Source organism: Lolium rigidum, chromosome 2, assembly GCF_022539505.1.
Source record: "Lolium rigidum isolate FL_2022 chromosome 2, APGP_CSIRO_Lrig_0.1, whole genome shotgun sequence".
Lineage (NCBI taxonomy): Eukaryota > Viridiplantae > Streptophyta > Magnoliopsida > Poales > Poaceae > Lolium > Lolium rigidum.
Window position 1 is genome coordinate 48,457,170 of NC_061509.1, and position 19,123 is coordinate 48,476,292.

Below are 19,123 nucleotides of genomic sequence, written 5' to 3' on the forward strand. Positions count from 1 at the left end.
GCCTAAAGCCCCACCCGCCCCGCCGGCGACTCCTCCCGCGCGCCGCCGGGCTCCTGCCCCTCGCCCGCGCCCCGCGACCGCGTCGCGCGCTCCGGCCGCCCCGTGCCGCGGCCCTCCCCGCGGCCTCCCGCGACGACTTCTCCCGCGGCGCCCCTCCCCCGATTCGATCCAGCCGCGGCCGCGCATCCGGAACCCCGCCGGGCCAAACCCGGCCCCCCGTCGCCGCCGGACCACGCGATTCCCAGCCCCCCGAGGTGAGCCCCCCTGTCCGCCGCCGCCGCCAATTTCGCCCGGTTCGACGGGTCCCTTCGCTAGCCCTGGCGGCGGCGGCGGCCCAGATTCACGCCCTTGCCCCCGCGGAAACCCTAGATGCCCCCCTCCGTTCCTCCCCGTTTCCGGGCGATTAGGTGTAGGTCACGTGGTCTGGGCCATCGACAGCGGGATTTCGGGGGTCCGATTACTGGGCTTATTTCCGGTTCTGGTCCCTGGTTGGATTACATTATGGCCCTTGCCTAGGGCTCCGTGAAAAATATTTTATGGCGTGTATGTAACGAGGCTCATGAGAACCGCTGGCTTTGATTCAGGGGTCGTGACACTGCCGCCGCGGGATCCTGGAGCGAATGAGGGGCTACGAGTACGAGACCAATGTAATCCAAGCTCCCAACTCCATTTCACTACTTCTATTCCTGCATCTACCATTCCTAGAAGCAAACTGGAATCACTCTCTCCTGTTATGACCATGACCATGTACCGCCAATACATTCGAGAAAGAGGAACTGAAGCCATTTTATCTGTGATAGACTGACAGTTGCGTTTCTTCCTCTCATCATCGTAAAGGGTTATCGCCGGCCAGCAGAGGATGAGTACGAAGACGAGTACTACAGCCAGGATGAGTACGAGGAGGAAGGTTCGGGGTATGCTGAGGAGGAGGAGGAAGCGCCGCCCGAGGGCCAGCAGGAGTTCCTGCAAATTAGAGAGCGGTTGAAGGAGGAGATTAGGCAGAAGGCACTGGGTGCTGGTGCCAGCACAGCTGGGCGCAAGTCTTCCTCCAATGATAGAAGACCGCCGCCGCCAGCCAAGTAAGTGTGTTTGGATTCCAATGCACCTCTTCTACACTTTGTCCAGCATTTTGTTTTATAATCGTCCGTGCACCTGTACTATAGATACAAATACACTCGTAAATGAAAGTGCGTGAGATCAAGTCGGCTGAATATACCATCGTACACACCTTTGAGTATGTTCCATGTTTATAAGTAAATGGGCTTCAGGAGTCAGCAATGCTATGCATAAATGTCTTGTTTGAAAAAAAAATGCTATACGGAAGTGTGGTGCAAGAGTGATGCAAACTTGTTAATGTTCTAAATCAGCAATGACACGGCGAAGATTCTAAAACACTCCGAAATCCTGCAAAACATACATGCCTGAACAAACAATAGAGAGCCCTCCATATTTTGCAAAAATGTGGAAGAGGAAGAGCTGAAATAAAGAGATGCATTAAGGTTGAAACCTGAAACAATTGGTGTGTGTTATAATGGAGCCAATTGTTAAATTTGAAACAACACCGCTAGTCCTGTATTCAAGGGACCAAAACCAAGCAAAAAATGGAATATAGTTAGTTTATATAATCCACAAAAATAGATCAACTATGGGAAATTACTATGCCGTCAACTGGGTATATAGATCAAATAACCCAATCTCTGTTTAAGATTTGAGTGCTTGTATATAACATTTTGATCGCTACTTATACTGTGAAAATAAAAGATGCATCACAGTTCAAATGGGCATACCTTGAAGATATCCAGAGATGCAATGTAGTAGAACAGTTGCCACTAATGCAGTACAAATTGAGGTGAAGAGGAGATTTTAAGTTGACAAAAAATATTGTGGCGAGGGATTGGTGAAACACAGACTGAGATAAAACAATAGCTCGAGTTAAAGGATGGTTCATATACTATGCTAGTTACTTGTGAAAAAGTAATAACCCTTTGAAGAACTAATAGCATCCAGCAACCAAGGCAACCTGAAAATGATGGTCGTGTTTTGAAGATGTATAAAACACATGGCACGAACAGAAAATTATCACAATGGTGTGAAGCAATATCACGGATGAAGAGCCAGAATGCTGCTTGGCTTCAGTCCAATAATGCGAGATCAAGGATGAAGAAGGAACAAACTGAACACCACATGGACCACGAGGAAAATAATTAGAAATAGCATGATGACGTGGAAATTAAGTTTAAGAGTTAAGTAGACTTAGTGGGGACGCTGAGGTGGATAGGCTGCATGTTGAGAGAAATAGGTTAGTGGGGATGAACTATTTTGTCACTAGTCTAACATCTTACACTTGATGTAGCTGTTGTTTGCCCCTCTTTTTTCTCTACTATACTATAGTTGTTCCCAGGGACGAAGCTACTTTTTTTTTCCAATGGGGTCAGCTGTATGTCACTGGGGTCAATCTCTATAATTAAACAGCCATTAGTGCATTTTAATGTAGAATTTCATAGCTTTCACTGGGGTCACCTGACCCCAGCGCCCATAGGGCAGCTCCCGTCCTGGCTGTTCCTGCTTTTGTATTTACTGAGACACATGAGAACTCCTTTCATTATGTATGTCACTTGTGTAGTTTTGGCTCCTTCTTTGGGCCATCCAAGCCGGTGATTTCCCAGCGAGTGATTGAAGAGAGGAAGTCAATGAAAGAGATACAGAACACAGCGCCTAGAGAACGAAGACCTCCTGGAGTATGTGGCACTACATCTGATCATGATTATTATATCCAGCACTTACTAATTGTTGGTAATATATATGTAGAAGGACATCCCATCATCTTCGAGTGTGCAAGCTAAAACAAATGGATTTCACCAGAAAAAGAAGATTGTTAATGAGGTACAAAGGATATATGTTCTGTATATTGTTCATTTCTTATCTTCTAAACTTTGGCCAGTGCAGTCACAAAATAGCAGCTGCAATGCAGGTAAAAAAGAAGGCTGAGGCACTTAAGGATAACCGGGACTATTCATTTCTACTCTCGGATGATGCTGATATTCCATCTCCTCCAAAGGAAAAACCTTCGGCTAGGCCTGCCTTGACTCAGAAGTCTGGTTAGTTTGAACTTCTATTGCATGAAATTTTGTCTCTTCAGTTTAATGCAGAGTGCTGATGGTTTGTTTATGTATCTCAAAGACCGCGAGTTGATGCATTCAGCCGCGAAGAGCAGGGCACCAATAAGTCAACCTACCAGATTGCCAAATGGTTATGGGCCGAACAACAACAAATCATCCACTCAAAGACAGCCTGAAAGTAAGTTAGAATCCAAGAGAAAGGAGGCATTCCTAAGTAGAGAAAGGTCTGTTGACAATGGAAGGAGGCATAGTGTTGATAGAAATGGGTCCAGCCAGGCCAGCGGAAGCAAATCTGCAAGCCAAAAGTTTCCGAGCAAGGGGCATATCACAAATAAGCCTTCTATGAAGGAAGTGGATGAACAATCTCTGAGGAAGGATCATTTAGCTCGAAAACAAATTTTGTCACCTAATGGTCGGCCACAGCCCTCACAAAGTCAGAGGACGCAATCAGCCTCGCATGGTCAGAGGCCACATCAGTCGTCACAGAGCCAGAGGCCACAGCAGTCATCACAGAGCCAGAGGCCACAGCAGTCATCGCAGAGCCAGAGGCCACAGCAGTCATCGCAGAGCCAGAGGCCAGTGCAGTCGTCGCAGAGCCAGAGGCCAGTGCAGTCGTCGCAGCGTGACAGACCACAGCAGTCATCGCAGAGTCAGAGACCACAGCAGTCATCGCAGAGTCAGAGACTGCAGCAATCAGTGCAGAGACAGAGACCACCGCAATCTTCACAGTTGCAATCCTCGCAAAGCCAAAGACAGCTGCCACAAAGCCACAGGCCACAGCAGCCGTTGCAACGGCAAAGGCCTCTTTCCTCGCAAGGTCATTATCCTGAGCAAAGAAGAGTCCAAGCAAATGGATTAAGACCAGCCGAAAGGCAGGTAAGAGTAAATCTCTTAGTTTGTTGAAAAATTAGTCTTCTATACTTCTGTCTTTTTTCTGTTGGTACTATGTCATGTGAATGCATTCTCCCATTTACAGTGTGATGATTTGTAATTATTTTTCCCTGCTAAGTTCATCGTGTTTATGTGCCCATGTAGCCATCTCGCCAAGTATCTGCCAACGGAATACGTGATGACCGTGCAAAGAAAAAGCAATTGGGGAAACGGAGATTTGATGATGAAATTGACGATGATGAAGACCCCATGGCAATGATCAGGAATATGTTTAGGTATTTTTTCTCTTCTTGTTTTCTGGGCATATTTTCAATTATCCTGATTAAGATGTTTAATAGTATTATCATCTGTTTATATGTTTTCTGTACAAGTTGTATGTCTGAGCATAAGTGTTTGCTAGAGTTTGGATAATTTACTAAACTCAAATCACGTACTGGCCATACAAAGCATTGTCTGCCATAAGAATTCCCTTTGAAATATTACTTTGCCTTGTTTTTGGTTAGTGGCTTTATAACAATGCTATCTAATTTAAAAATTGTATGATACTAATTAAGTTTATCTGGTATATTTTTTTGCAAAGAAGAAAGCTCTTACAAGTTTGTGCTTCTGGTGCAGGTATGACCCTAGTAAATATGCAGGCAGAGATGATGATGATAGTGACATGGAAGCAGATTTCGCTACTATTGAGATGGAAGAGAAAAGAAGGTATCTATGTTTTTCACCTACCTCATGCCCTTCATATTCTATTTAAAAGACTAGAAGCTTGGAACAAATATAGAGATCTTTTGAGTAATAGGAATACATCTCATGGAACTGATGGTAAAAACAATTTTCACAACATATTAGTTGGCAAATATCTTGTTTCCCTTTGTTACAATGGTTTACTTTTAGTCTACCGTCTCTAGTTTATGCTTATACAATTTTGCAATCTACATGTTTGAATGAGATGGATGGTGGTTAGAACCTATTTCCAGAAAACGTAACTGAACAATTGATAGTAAGCACTCAAATTGCCGCGCAGATGATTAGTTTGCAGTTTATTTGACACCGTTCTGTTGTTGCTTGGTCAGTGCGAGGATTGCAAGGAAGGAGGATGAAGAGGAGCTCCGCCGGATTGAGGAAGAAGAGAGGCGTGCGGAGGAGAGGAAGAGGCGAAGGGTTGGAAATGGCCGATAGCAGCTTGGTTAGTTAGCTCCAGCATGTATCATTTCTGGATGTTGCTTCTGCAAAGGTCTCGAAAGCATGCCTTTCGGTTGGACTGCTGCTATGGAGACAGGTCTGGACCCAGTTAAGTGCCGTGGGTAATTTATGCCAAATCAGGAACAAAAACGGCGGGTGAAGAGTTAGTGCAGATGTGGCATGGCTTTGTACAATGTTGAAGTCTTAGCGGCTGCACTTCGTTTGAAGTCGACAGCGGTAGTTATTCCCGGGCCTCTCCCGGGAGGGTGGTGATACTGTGATAGTCACCAGGCTGTTCTTTTTTTGAAGGGGTGTATGGCTCGCCACATTGTTAGTTGTACTATAGGATTTCTCTTCTTGTAACTGATTTTTTCTGCAAGCTGGTCATAAACATGCCACAGCCAAGTGGCACACCTCTGTTGAATTAATTTTGATGTAGGACTACAAGTTTTGTACTAGTGCACAATACATTTTGAGGAGTTGTCGCTTTTGGCTGTATGGTTGAACTAAACTAGGAAGTGAGCGCGCGGCGCACGCCGCGCCCGTAAGATAATACCAATAACTGCGAGAGATGCGTCGCAATTCTGTTAAGTAGTGGCAATAGAAAGGTGCATTACATACAGTTAAGAGTTGGCCTATCCATAAAACACGGATATAACACAAGGGCAAATCAAAACCAATCTATCTTTTAACTGCATAACCTGAAACAAACCATCATTCATAAAGTTAGCTCGGAAGCCTGAACCACACATTTGGTGGTAGGTAAGTAAACAACGTGAACTCACTGCATAGTAGGATATTATAACATTTTTAGTCGTGGATGATAAAACAATATAAACTCACTACATAGTACAGTTGTAGACAAAATGTATGATAATTCATTACAAACAACTTCAGTGTAGAGCACAGATTATGAGCTAGCTACGAACATAAACCACAAATAAGTCCACATACAACTATCCTTATTACCAAAAAGAACTCCGGTACAGGCTACCGATACACAACAGAGTATAACAATGGTATGCTCACATGAAGCTCTATAAAGAGCAGATGCATAAAAGGCTTTGCCCGCCATCACCATGGAGTGTCAGTGGCACGATGGCCACTTCATGTAAATAATGAACCGTCCTTTGAATTCTTTTCAAGCAATATAGTATTACACCGTTGCTTGAATTCTTGTCAAGCAATATAGTATTACACCGTTGCTTGAATTCTTGTCAAGCAATATAGTATTACACCGTTGCTGTGTGTGCACTATGGGTTTTAATTTGCATCAGTTAGATATTGATTTGTCTTGGACGAAATGATGTCTGACAGCACTGTAACCAGTCCAACAACATCTAATTAGGGGTTGAATTAGTGTTAAATTCGGAATCTAAAAACCGAGATGAATGAAAAGGAACAGTGGTTAATAACAGAGCATACATAATTTTAACAATTGTTCATTGAATACCTGACATAAGGGTACCATTGCCTATGCAGGTATGCAGGACATCGAAAGGCTGCGCATCATATGCAAGCAGTGGAAAGTTTTCAGGCTTTCATAACAACTTTGTGAATTTTTGTCAGCTATAGGTTATTTTGATCCGGTAAGGGTGGTGGTTTGTTGCCTCGTATTTTTTCCGAGCGGTTGCAACAATAAAAGACTTGAGCATATAGATTGAGCTTTTCCTTCATATATTCCCTGAACTGGTCTATCCGGTTTGTGTTCCCCTGATATAAAAGAAAGCAAGAGCAATGAATCTATCTCATACAAATAATAATCGAAAGAATCTATATTGTTTAAGGGAAAACTTCAGTGGTATATAGTCCAGTAAGTCAAATTTCATGTTGCACTAACAATAGTGAGTAAGCTCTCTTTTCTACAAAAGAGCAACAGGAGTACTAAATGTGTTATGTTTGAAAGAATAATCCATGGAAGAAATGTGAATAAATGTAGAGCAATATCTTTTTTCTTACCATCAGCTGGTACTGGTAGTGCAACTTTGCATCTTTTTAGTCCTTGCCTCATCGTTCTTAAAGTAGGTCAGCTTATTCTCATACCAAGTATGTTTGTACCTTCAGCTTATTAATTTTATTCTCTGAAATCAAGAATGCAGACGACACATAAGTCCAGGCATGAAGGAATGAAACAAACATTGATGGAAGCTGTAAAGTTGGAACTTGTATGGGTGATGAAAGTAGTCAATATAGCATGTCTGAATTATGAACGCAAAAATAAATCATAAATAAAGGTGGCAGGGTATGTATGTTCTATATATTTTCGAAGATACAATTCAGAGATTTCGTGTGCTCTAATATATAGAGTATTACTAATACTTCCACTCTACTCTAAAATAAGTGCATCATCCTACTTAACATCGAAGTTCAGGCATCATACTGATCCAGAATATATTCTTGATGAGAAAAATAACATGTGCAGATAGTTCTCTTCCCTTTCTAGATATAAAACAGTGCCTTTCCTCTTGATTCTTTCTGAGCCCAGAGGAACCAAAAGTATATGCTGACCTGCAGGGCTTAAAAAAGCCACAAAAGTGTCCCATAATCTTTTCCCAACAAAGAAGTGGATCTTCTCGTATAGACATGGACTATCCGTAGGACTGTCTACAAAATTTGAGGAAATAATTTAGTATCATTTGTGTCATGTAAAAATAAAAAGATCAATGAGGAATCACAGGAATACATGGGAAAAAGCAATCGCCTGCAAAACTATGTATCGATCTCAGTAATAAATTTAGTATAACATTATTCCGAGTAAATAATTCAGTCTACATGTTAATGGAAAGTAAAACCAAATATATGCAGCACAACTGTAATATAATGAGAAAAAAGAGATGGATTCCTCTTGAGACCAAAGTGCAATCTTTCCGACGTAAAAGCTAATGTGGTATTTTCAATGCCAATTAAAGAATCTCTAAATCTTTATTAGTTTAGCCTGACCATTAAGACATGAAGAAACCGTTGCAGATATACGAAAACAAATACTTCATAGAAACAGAACCTCCTAATTATTTTTATTAGAAGGTTGAAATTTCCCCAGTACTGAACGTTCATCTATTTCATACCCCTGTGGGTAAAGATGTTGAACTGATAAAACAAAAGCTATTTATGTAAACACCTTATTTGGAATATGCTGAATCGTTATTCAATCGATCTGCACAAATTACATGAGACTACCTAAAATATTCATCACTGACTGGTTGGAGATCAGTTGACAAAAAACAACATGACTCAGAAATTCACAAACTGAATACCTCACATATCCGTATTGGAATCAGCCTAGCGTCCCCTCCATGAAATTATGTAGTAAGAATTTTCATTTCCTACAGGAATAAAATAAAACCAAATTGAAACAGCAAAAAAAAGGAGGAACGCACCATGTGGCGTTGCCACATCGGGGACAGCTCCGTGCACTTCTCCCCCCACATCATCCTCCTGCACCACATCCCTGTCGCCGCCCTACTCCTCCGCCTGAAAGCTCCCCGTTGAGCAATTCAGCACCACCGCTGCGGCCGCCACCAATTCTCACTTCCGTCCACCAGCGCCAACCCCGCCAAGCCTGGACCTCGCCGACCGCAGCACACGCGTCGTCGATGCCTCCATGGCCCCCACGCTGGTTCCTCTCAGATGGGGCTGCACCATGACACGGCTGGAGGTGCAGGGGTTCGGGGAAAGAGAGGAGGGCTCCCAGCTCCTCTGTATCGGGAGATAGAAGAGGCCAGAGCTACCAAGGAGGGGGAGGAGGGAGCTGCAACCGGTAGGGAAAATGCTGGCGGCGGCCATGGGGAGGAAGAGAGCAGTCTGGAGGTCTGGGCGTTTTTTTGGGAAGCCGTGGGAAGTGGGAAGCGGTGGGATCTCTGGATATTTCCAGAGGAGATAGATAGGTTAGATCCGCACCGCTTTGACTGCACGTAATATCCGGTTACCAGCTAAAAATAATCAAATAAAAAGGGGAATTGAGGCATTGTAGATGTCTAAGGTAACTTGAATATCGTGTCAAATTTTGATTGGATGGAAATGAACCATGAACAGTGTTCAAAACATTGTGGTTAGAGCAAAGAGGGTTAGCTTTGATATATAGTAAATATACTCCTAATAGGTTCTCCATTTTGTTGACTTGGCATACAACGCATGAATATTCATGAATTTGAATAAAATTGTTCATGGGAAGTGTATTTATTCAAGAATTGAGGCCACTGTGATGTTATTCATGCGAAGCAGTGATCAGTTAAATTTTTGTGATTCGTTTCTCCAAGGAGCTGGTAAAGCTCGAAATTTAGACGATTCTTGTACAAATTTAGACGATTCTTGTGATTCGTTTCTCCAAGGAGCTGGTATTGATTTAACATTCTAGATGTTGATACTTTCTTGTACAAACTTGATCAAAATTTAGACGATTTGACTTTGGAAAAAAACTAATACGTGCTATATTTCAGCATGGAGGGAATAGTGTAGATAGACAGAAGTTGCTGAGGGAAGCTGGCTGTCCTCACGCTTGAGAGAGGCACCGCAAAATCATGCTGCGCCGGCAAGCGTCTCATGGGTCGAGACTCGAGACTCGAGACTCGAGAGGTCCTTGCTGATGTGAACTTCGCGGGAGGAGTACTTAGGGCATGGCAAAATACGTAGCGTTAATTAACATGCTGCCCTGCATGATGGTGGCAGGCTGCCTGCAGATGAGGCGAGTTTCTCGTTCAAAAATAGATGGGAAAACGTAGGAGGGAAAAATAGAAGAAAAAAAGAAGAGAAGAATGCAAGTCGATGAGAAAGATAAGTTAAGTGAGAGAGGACAAAGGATGCCATTGGGAGGACAATGTAACTTGCAGCGTTGGGTGGAGATGAGCTTGAACACAGTGGTTTTAATATTTTTTTAATTCATACAACATTTTTTCGGAAATAAGTAAATGTGTCTCTGGAATACATTGAAACACTTATTTTTGAATGGAAGACAGCAAGTTCATACTGCCGCGCGCCACTGCTGCTGCCATTAGAGCATGCAAAATAAAAATCTCACAATATCACGAATACTATGAGATTTCTATTTTTCAAAATATAATCAATTTATGTGTTAAATAAAATAGTTATCTTGCAAATATTTCTGAAAAAACATAGTGCCATGTCATATTATTCTCGTAAGGGAGTGGTATATCATATTCTAGATTTGGAGCATGCAGCCCAACACCACATGAGGGATGCGGAGACGCCAAATAGTATGTTTAGTCCACAACAGAAAACCAATAAGAGTGATTACTTGCTTATAAGGCTCGCTGATGTGAGTAGTTTAACTATTTTTTGATTAGTTCTAACTGAAGTGTGGTATCACATGTTTTAGAAGTATCGGGATACAACCGATTCAAGGCATGGTACCACATTTTAACAACGATACCACTCAATTAGGATACGTTGTGTGATATTTATCGTTTCAGTTAGGTATGATCTTAGTATCATAAGATACTAGGATCTGTATCGTGACACTGGCAACCATGCTCATGCTCAAGCTGCATGTTGGTTGTACCTTCTCGATTCTTGTGCCCGCTCCCTTCACTTTTAGGCTAGCCATAGTGCTAGTATCATAGCTAGTATCATACACATTGATCCCACAAATATACTGATGTGGCAGCTAATTAATGAGAAGAGAGGATATTAGAGTAACATAGGTGGATACTGTATCATAGCGCATGCCAAACAAATCTTGTGCACATATTTGCATTGAGATTCTAAAAAGTAATAAATATAGCATAACTATGATACTACTTCATGATACTAACCACTATAGAGATAGTACCATACACAAGTATCATATGCAAGATACTACAACATGATACTTACCAGTATGGCCAGCCTCACCTGGCTGAGATTTTGCTAATATAAAATAGCTTACAGTCTTACAATACTACAATGTATTGTACTTGCTTTTATGCCATTCAAAAACCGTAATTTCTGTTCAAACTGAACATCCACTCAACATCGATAGTCTACAATTACATACTCTCTTTCGATCAATACATGCACTCTTTAACCAGCGGGCAGAACGCACATATGATGACCACGACGGCAACACCTCCGAATGAATCTGCCCCTAAATTACATCACCCATACTACTTCTGGAGCTATACTTCTGCGGTTCTGCCATTGTGCAACCGTTTCCTAAATAAGCAGAAAACCGGAAACTTTGCATGAGAGCTTAATTAATTAAAATAATGGGTGTGAAGATTAACTAGCCAGAGTGCATGCTCGCGTACCTTAAAGGTTTCGATGATGAAGACATTAGGCCATCCAACATACGGCAGATGGCTGTTAACATTAGACAGAACTCGATTAGACAATGCGATTTCATTAGTCGATCGAAACCTGAGATGTATGAGATGAGATAGTAACCCACGTACCCTGCAACCCGTCCGATAATGTCCTGCGGCTGAAGCCACAGCTGCCCGTCTGCGTAGAGGAATCGGTCATCCACTGAATTATTGTCCCCTTTAGTGAGGATCTGAATTTCTCCAGTGTCACGGAGCTCACGAACCTACAGTTAATTAATGATTTGAAAGAGGATGTTATTATCCATGTAAACTTACTCGAGCAAAACAAAATATGACCGTCTCCTACTTTATATAATGATGATCGGAGTGAGGAACATTGTTTGATTATCGTGCAGCAGGAGATACTAGCTATGGAGGTTGTTGTTGCTTACCTTGATCACACGATGGACGATTGGATGCTCACCGCCGGGAACTCTGAAAATAACGATCTCTCCTTCTCGGATAGGTTCGTTGCTCATGTTGTGCACAAACACCATGTCACCCTTCTTAAGCGCCGGCTCCATGCTCCCCGATATAACCACCATCGCCGGCGACTCGACGCCGGTTACCAGCATCGCTCCCTTGGGTATCAACATGAGCGACACAAGAGCAACAACTGCACATGCTAAATTTAGTTAAGGGTATATCGACGATCGGACGTGCAACTGATTTCAGCAGCACCACACCAGCAGATGGGAACATCGGTGCTGAAGAAAGAAGAAATAAAGAAGCAGGAACACGTACGGAGGAAGGTGATGCCTTCGGTGAGGAAACTGCGGATCTTCATAGCTGAATCAGGTAGCTCACTTCTGATCGGGTTTGGTTTTCCCGACGCACGTTATATCGATCTGTAGTACTGATTTTGCTTGTAGCTAGCTTAGCGCCTCTTGATCGTGTATATATAGGCCGAAGACCAGGCTCACGTAGTATGGCTCGGACAGTCGGACTCGATCACCGCACCACGCGCACGGGCCGGACAAGGACTATGCATGTTCGTACGGGATTCGGTTTCCGTGCATCCAAAACATATTTGTTGTCGTACCTGCTCCTGCTTATTGGTGGTGTGAGAGCAAGCAAGTGTGAGGCCAGAGGAGGGTGAGAGAACGTATTAGAATACCACAACGAAGCGAGAAGAGAGGAGGAAAAAAGAGAGATTGTTTCTGTTCATATAACTCAACGTTCTCTATTTAAATTGATGTTTGGAAGTTTAAACGTGTCTGGATTGGCTTTAACTTGGTGAGTTTGTTCATTACTTTGAGTACTTCGATTTTGTTAGCTCGTTTGAGATCTCGGTCAGTGGAGAATCAAATTTCTGAGAGTTTTTTTTGAAACAAAACAAAAGACTTACCATTTTTATTGATAAAGAAGTTTTTGAGTTTTACATTTCCATACTTGGCCAAAAGGCCAAGCCAAAAACAACCGAACACCTACTCTCACGGAATTACATCACTCAATGCTTTCGTTCCCGTCATACTCCACGTAGCAACCCCATCTTTGATCTTTGTTATTTCCATGTCCGTGGTGGAAGCTTTGTTTCGGAAAACAAGTGCATTTCGTTCCTTCCATATTTCCCATGATATCAACATAGCAAGAGAGGCCATGGCCTTTCTACCTTGCCTATGCTTATGGATCTCCGCCGTCCACCATTCTTTGATATTTCTTCTAGAATGCCAAGCACTTGGGTCAACATCATGTAGCCCTAGCCAATTTCAGAGAGATTTTGTTAGTTTGAACTGCTGCATTTTCAACACAAACCAGTCCTAGGAGACGAATAGCTCAGACATGCAAACAGTGTTCGTTTAAGCTGATTTTTGGTCACTATAATTTTCTGATTACCAAAGGGAACAAAACTATGATATCACTTCCTTTGTTGTATCTTGCATATTTTGGTTGCTCAGGCCAGCCCATAGGGCGGGGCAGAGGGGCGCTCGCCCTGGGCCTACAGGAGCGAGGGCCTCGGCCCAATATTTATTTACATTTTGATATATTTATACTTGTACTTAGGCTGTAGAGTATAAAATAATTGTAGAAAATATAGATGTCCTAAGATACAGTTTACCGTGCCTCTTACCAAACATTTATTTCAATATTTACGATTTAGATGTACCGTTTAGAATAATTCTATAAAATATACAAGGTCCAAGCTACAACTTACCGTGCTTTCACTCCAACTCCTGCTAACAAAAAAATATTTCAATACTTCTATTTTTTTCCCGTAGATACAATTTCTCTCTAGCCTCCCCAAATGTTCAGAACAACACCTTTGACCCTCATAATTTTTTTATGATTAATTTTAAAGATATATATGTATATACACGTGTACATAAGTAGCTATTGGTAGAAATAAGAATCATGTCATAGATCGCTCGATCAACAAAAATAAATATTTTCAAACGTCTTCTACAAGATTTCGAAGACCATGGATATTTGAAATGTAAATATTATTTAGTTTTCTATTGCATTACCCTAATATTTCTCTTGCCCAATACTAATATATTTTAAGTCTTTTGTGTGTGTGATGAAGATTGTTAAGGGGCTAGAACATCAATCGTGCTTAAACTTTACGTAATAAATAAAAATTTAGCATAAATAAATGTTTTACATTTTTTTTGGAGTAGGGGGGCATATGCCCCCTGCCCTAAGAAAACCTCGCAACTGTGAACAAGGGGCTCTTGATGTCGTTTCTCCCTAGGGCCTCCGAAATCTATGGACCGGCCCTGGGTTGCTGTTGTTGTTACTCGTTTGACATACAATGGGTCGATGACAATGTTTCGAACCATATCATTCACACAGAACATGCCCAAAGCTTATGTCAAAAATTGGATGAGTTGTGTATGCCCGCAGAGATGTACCAATTAGATTTTCTTATCAAGAAGTTGATGTGTTTAAGTCCAAGGAGGCACTCCAATTATAGATCATGTAAATGAATTTCAGGATATTACAAATCAGCTACCTTCAATGGGAATTACATTTGAATATGATGTGAGATCCTTGCAGCAACTTTGGATCATTACCATACACTTAGGAGACCTTCAAGGCCACCATGTACAATTCAGCACATAATGATGTTATCACTTGGAACCCTGTGAAGAGGAAAGTACTAAATGAAGAGTTCAGAAAAATTTATGATAGGGATGGTTCTTCCTCACACTGGTGACTCAGTCATGTGGGAGAAGCAATAGTAGATACCTGAGTAAGGGCGAAGAAACAAGTAGAAGCAAATCAAAAGATAAGTATGCTGATTTAGTGTGCCATCGCTGCCATGAGAAGGACCACATCAAGTGGCACTGTGAAAAATGGAAGAAAAATATAAATAAAGAAAAGGAGAAACAAGTTCAGATACAAGGAGACAATGCCAGTGACACCGAGGGAAGAATTACCGCATATGGGGTTTATTGGATGCAAGTCAAACAACTCCTTGTCTATCGCCATGATTCTGATATGGCATATCTTTGTTTGTATGAGGATGCATATGGGGTTTCTTGAATGCAAGTCAGACAACTCCTTGTCTATCGCCATGGTTCTGATATGGCGTATCTTTGTTTGTATGAGGATGCCATCATTCAGACAAAATCCTCTACAACTTTTTGAACAGTCTAATCACCTCTCCCAGTACGGAGTTCAACATGACTAACTTGGGAAAGGTGCACTATTTTCATGGTGTTGCAGTCAAGCGTACGGAGGATGGGTTGATTGTCTCTTAGGAGAAGTATGTATTGGAGCTTATCGAGTGCATGCACTCTACACAATGCAAATCACTGTCAACACCGGTTGAATTCACTTCAAATTTGTGGGCCAATGATCCTATTGACAACACTTTCGAATATCACAGCATCGCTAGTGTTTTATGCTACTTTAACTTCAATCGCTTGGATATATCATATACATCTCATCACATTTATTTACACATGCATGACTCTCGTGTCAGTCATTTGCTCCTTGTTAAGCATGTTCTTCTCTACATATATGGGACTAAAAATTATGGGTTAACTCTATATCGGCACAGATCAAGCAAGTTGATCGCCTACTCTTATGCCGATTGGGTGGGTTGTCCTGACACCTCTCGCTCCATCCCTACTAATTAACCATGACCACCATCAACAAATGAATGCTGAGATTGATTTCCATTTTATTTGTGGTCGTGTTGCTATAGGCGAGGTAAGGTTTTTCACATGTCAAGTTTGTTACAGTTTGCAGACATATTCAAGAAGGGAAATTAACTTCTCCAACCTTTTTTATTTCGGGACAGTCTCAACATACAAAAGAGACCTCTTTTTGACTGATGGGGGTGTTAGATGTAACCAAATCATGTTTGCATATGATTAGATTTATATACAATTCCTTGTATAGAATATTGCTTTACGTGACTTTAAGTTAAGATACGGCTTGTTATCCTCTATTTGTACCTGAGCAATATGGCACGGTTAATCGCCAAATACAATATTGTTTGTTTCGAGAGTTTAATATGTTTTGAGAATTTAAAGCTTTTTCGAATGATCCTATAAAAATTTAAGAGAATTTGATATACAATTCCAATTGTATAGAATATGTGCGAAGCCCGTTTAAGCGCGGGCCGTGCCAGCTCGTTTGGCCAGCTATAGCTAGCAGTCTGTCACACACGCTACAAAGTGAGCCGCAACACCAACACAGCAGCGCTCAACAAAAAAAAAAAAAGCAGCGCTGCTGCCAACATTGACCCTAGTCACCGATCCCCTTTCCTCTCCTCGCCGGCGGCCGCCCGCCATGGCCTCGCCGGCGGCGTCAATCGCCGCTCGTCGGGAGCACATCTCGCTCCCCGCAGACGAGATCCTGGAGGAGATCTTCCTCCGCCTGCCCACCCCGGAGACGCTCGCCCGCGCGTCCGCCGCCTGCACCACCTTCCGCCGCGTCATCACCGACCGCCTCTTCCTCCGCCGCTACCGCAAGCTCCGCCCGCCCCCGCTCCTCGGCCTCATCAGCGACAGGGGCGGCGGCTTCCACCCCGCCGAGGCGCCGCACCCCTCCGCGCGCCTCGCCCGCGCCCTCCTCGACGCCGCCGACTTCACCTACTCCTTCGTGCCCAAGCCCAGGGAAGGCTGGCTCAGCCCCTGGCACCCGCGCGACGTGCGCGACGGCCGCGTCCTCCTCGACTGCAGGGTCCCCGGGAAAACCTTCAGGACCGCCTTCGCGGTGTGCGATCCGATCTCTCGGCGCTACGTGGTGCTGCCGCCCGTGCCCGACGAGGACATAGCCGGACGCCCTGCTGAATTGGCGCCCGTCCTCGCGCCTGTGGGCGAGCACGAGGATGAGAGGTCATTCAAGGTGATATGCATGGTGCACTACGAAACCAGGCTGGTTGCATTCGTCTTCTCCTCCGTCGCCGGGCAATGGTGCATATCTGCGTCTCCCACCTGGAGTTCTCTGGGCACGGGCCGTCCCCGCGGGTTCCGCAACAGCTCTGATCCAGACGGATGCCGTGGCTTGTCGAGTTTCGACTGCGTGCGCGGCTGCTTCTACTCCGCTTCGCCTTGGATGGACAAGTTCCTCGTGCTGGACACGCGGAGGATGGAGTTTTCCGTCATCCACGATCGCGATGACGTCTACAAGATGCTCAGAAATATGCTTGACCTGCCAGCTGGACAACACAGGCGCCGGCCTGGCCAGACCAGAAGTCTGCCTGGCGTTGTCGGCGGAGAAGGATCCCTTGAGCTGCTTTCTCTTGTTGGCGCTCACAATCCAAATGCCTCGCCACGTGTCTACCATTCCTCTCAGCAAAGTAACGGCGAACCTTGCAAGTCTCAGCGGATGAATATTATACCGTTGTGTGGCTCGTATGACTATTTTACCGTGGGCGCAGCGGAGGGGTTCTTGTTCCTTGGAGCCACTAAAGAAGATCGGGTGGGTCAGTATCATGTGGACATGGTGGTCGCACATGACAATCACTACGATGAAACTCCGTTGATGGAGACTTGGGATGTAGACTATTTTTCAGTGGAGCTCCGGACTTCAGAAGTTACCAAGATTTGCACGATGAAGAAGTCATACTTCAACCATGAGCGTGTCCACTCCTACTTTGGCTACCCACCATCGTTGTCAACACCGACCATATGAAGTGGTAAGCTTGTTGTCATACTATTGCACATTTTCTTTACATTCTCCTGTGAAGCGATAAGGCTTTTTTTGGTATGTTTTTTGGTATGTTTACTATCCTCATTGTTCATATACGAAGCTATTGATTTATTCTATTGGGAAAGAACTTGTCAAAGTAGTGAAGGTTGCCATGGCTGTTTTCCCTCCTGTTTAGAATTGCCAATCAACTGCGCAAATAAGGAAAAATTCGTGCCAGATAAGTCATTTATGTCTCACTAAATTTGCATAACCTATAGAGTATTTTATTACCTTCAAAGAACAGGGAAAAGCTTTACAAACATAAACTGACAATAAACTTGTAATATTTGGTCTTAAAAATCTCCATAGAAAAATGTTTGGAGGAAAATCATAATGAAACGCCACCTAATGGAAAGCACCTATTTTAGATCAACCTAAACTAAAAACATTGCAATCCCTTTTGTACACCTTCTCCTCTTGTCAGTGTAGTGCCTTAGGTGGCAAAATCTCAGGTTGGTCCATAGAAAACAGAGGTAAGGACCCATGCCAGGGGCACGTATGCCAGTATTCATTCACATCAGTCCAACAATCTAACCCACTGGTTTTGCAAAAAGAACCAATTCTGGTTTAAAACCCTTGGGGCACGTATGCCAGTATTCATTCACATCTGTCCAACAAGCATAACCCACTGGTTTTGTAGAAAGAACCAATTTTGGCTTAAAACCCTTGGGGTTTCCCAGGTAGACCACCTTGATAGTAATCCAGACACGTTGGTCCTTGTGTCTGAGTTTTGCGTTTTAGGCCTTAGTGTTTTGCATATCATTCAATGGAATTATTGATGTTCTAAACAAGAGTGTCGCTTAACCTACGGATTAGTTAGTTAATGCTTGAGGGCCTTGAAGCTTTTTATTTGCCATGCAAAAGCTAATACATTGCTTTAAAGCTGGATTATGTGTCCCTGAGACACCTGAAACATGAATTAGCAGCTTGCTATATTGCTCCAAAACTGTCATAAGTTGACTCTGGGGCTCTTTCAAGGCATGAATGAGCATACTGTACTTACCGATTGTGCACAAAAGGCCTTACCTTAAAATTGCGTCCACATTGTTTTATTCTTCATTTTAATTATTTATATCTGCAGGGATGAACTCACTTTGCTTTTGAGATTGGGCCGTCCAGGGAAAATGGTGCTGCAAAAATGCTGGCTTGATGCAGTAACGTTGATTAGCATAGAAGATAGTCATATGTCAAGCGCTTTTTTGTAAGCCAAGGTGACTTTGTCAATAATGTTGGGAAACATAATAATGTTGTTGTGCTGAGAGAACTCCCCCTATACCAAATTACCAATACTATATAAGAGACATGTTGTTGTTTTGTGAGAATCGCTACTTATTATTGTACTGAATCAGCTCAACAAGTTAATCATCTGAAATAGCTTTTATGCTCTAGGCAGTCCCTCTTTGGGATCTTTAGATTATAGGAATCAAGTTGGAAGGAATTCTATAATTCTCCTGTGGAATAGCTTGAGCTATATGAATTTTGAGAAAATCG

At 43.0% G+C, this 19,123-nt stretch overlaps 3 protein-coding genes across 3 annotated transcripts; 2 read left to right on the forward strand and 1 right to left on the reverse strand.

Annotated features, from left to right (window-relative positions):
- The first annotated feature begins 605 nt into the window (after positions 1–605).
- On the forward strand, positions 606–5,676 carry LOC124691712 (trichohyalin-like). The gene is made up of 9 exons (XM_047224985.1): positions 606–647; positions 838–1,079; positions 2,624–2,738; positions 2,809–2,883; positions 2,972–3,098; positions 3,181–3,995; positions 4,155–4,285; positions 4,626–4,715; positions 5,081–5,676. The coding sequence occupies exons 1-9, from the start codon at positions 621–623 to the stop codon at positions 5,184–5,186; spliced, it is 1,728 nt and encodes a 575-aa protein (XP_047080941.1). The 5' UTR covers positions 606–620; the 3' UTR covers positions 5,187–5,676.
- A 3,038-nt stretch (positions 5,677–8,714) lies between these two features.
- Positions 8,715–12,272, reverse strand: LOC124689679 (signal peptidase complex catalytic subunit SEC11C-like). Its single transcript, XM_047223168.1, has 6 exons — positions 12,230–12,272; positions 11,878–12,101; positions 11,576–11,709; positions 11,432–11,483; positions 11,019–11,040; positions 8,715–9,046 (listed from the first exon to the last, which is right to left on the reverse strand). Exons 1-6 carry the CDS (start codon positions 12,270–12,272, stop codon positions 8,715–8,717), a joined length of 807 nt encoding a protein of 268 aa, XP_047079124.1.
- A 3,956-nt stretch (positions 12,273–16,228) lies between these two features.
- Positions 16,229–18,739, forward strand: LOC124689680. Its single transcript, XM_047223169.1, has 2 exons — positions 16,229–17,579; positions 18,714–18,739. The coding sequence occupies exon 1, from the start codon at positions 16,229–16,231 to the stop codon at positions 17,573–17,575; it is 1,347 nt and encodes a 448-aa protein (XP_047079125.1). The 3' UTR covers positions 17,576–17,579; positions 18,714–18,739.
- Positions 18,740–19,123: the final 384 nt, after the last annotated feature.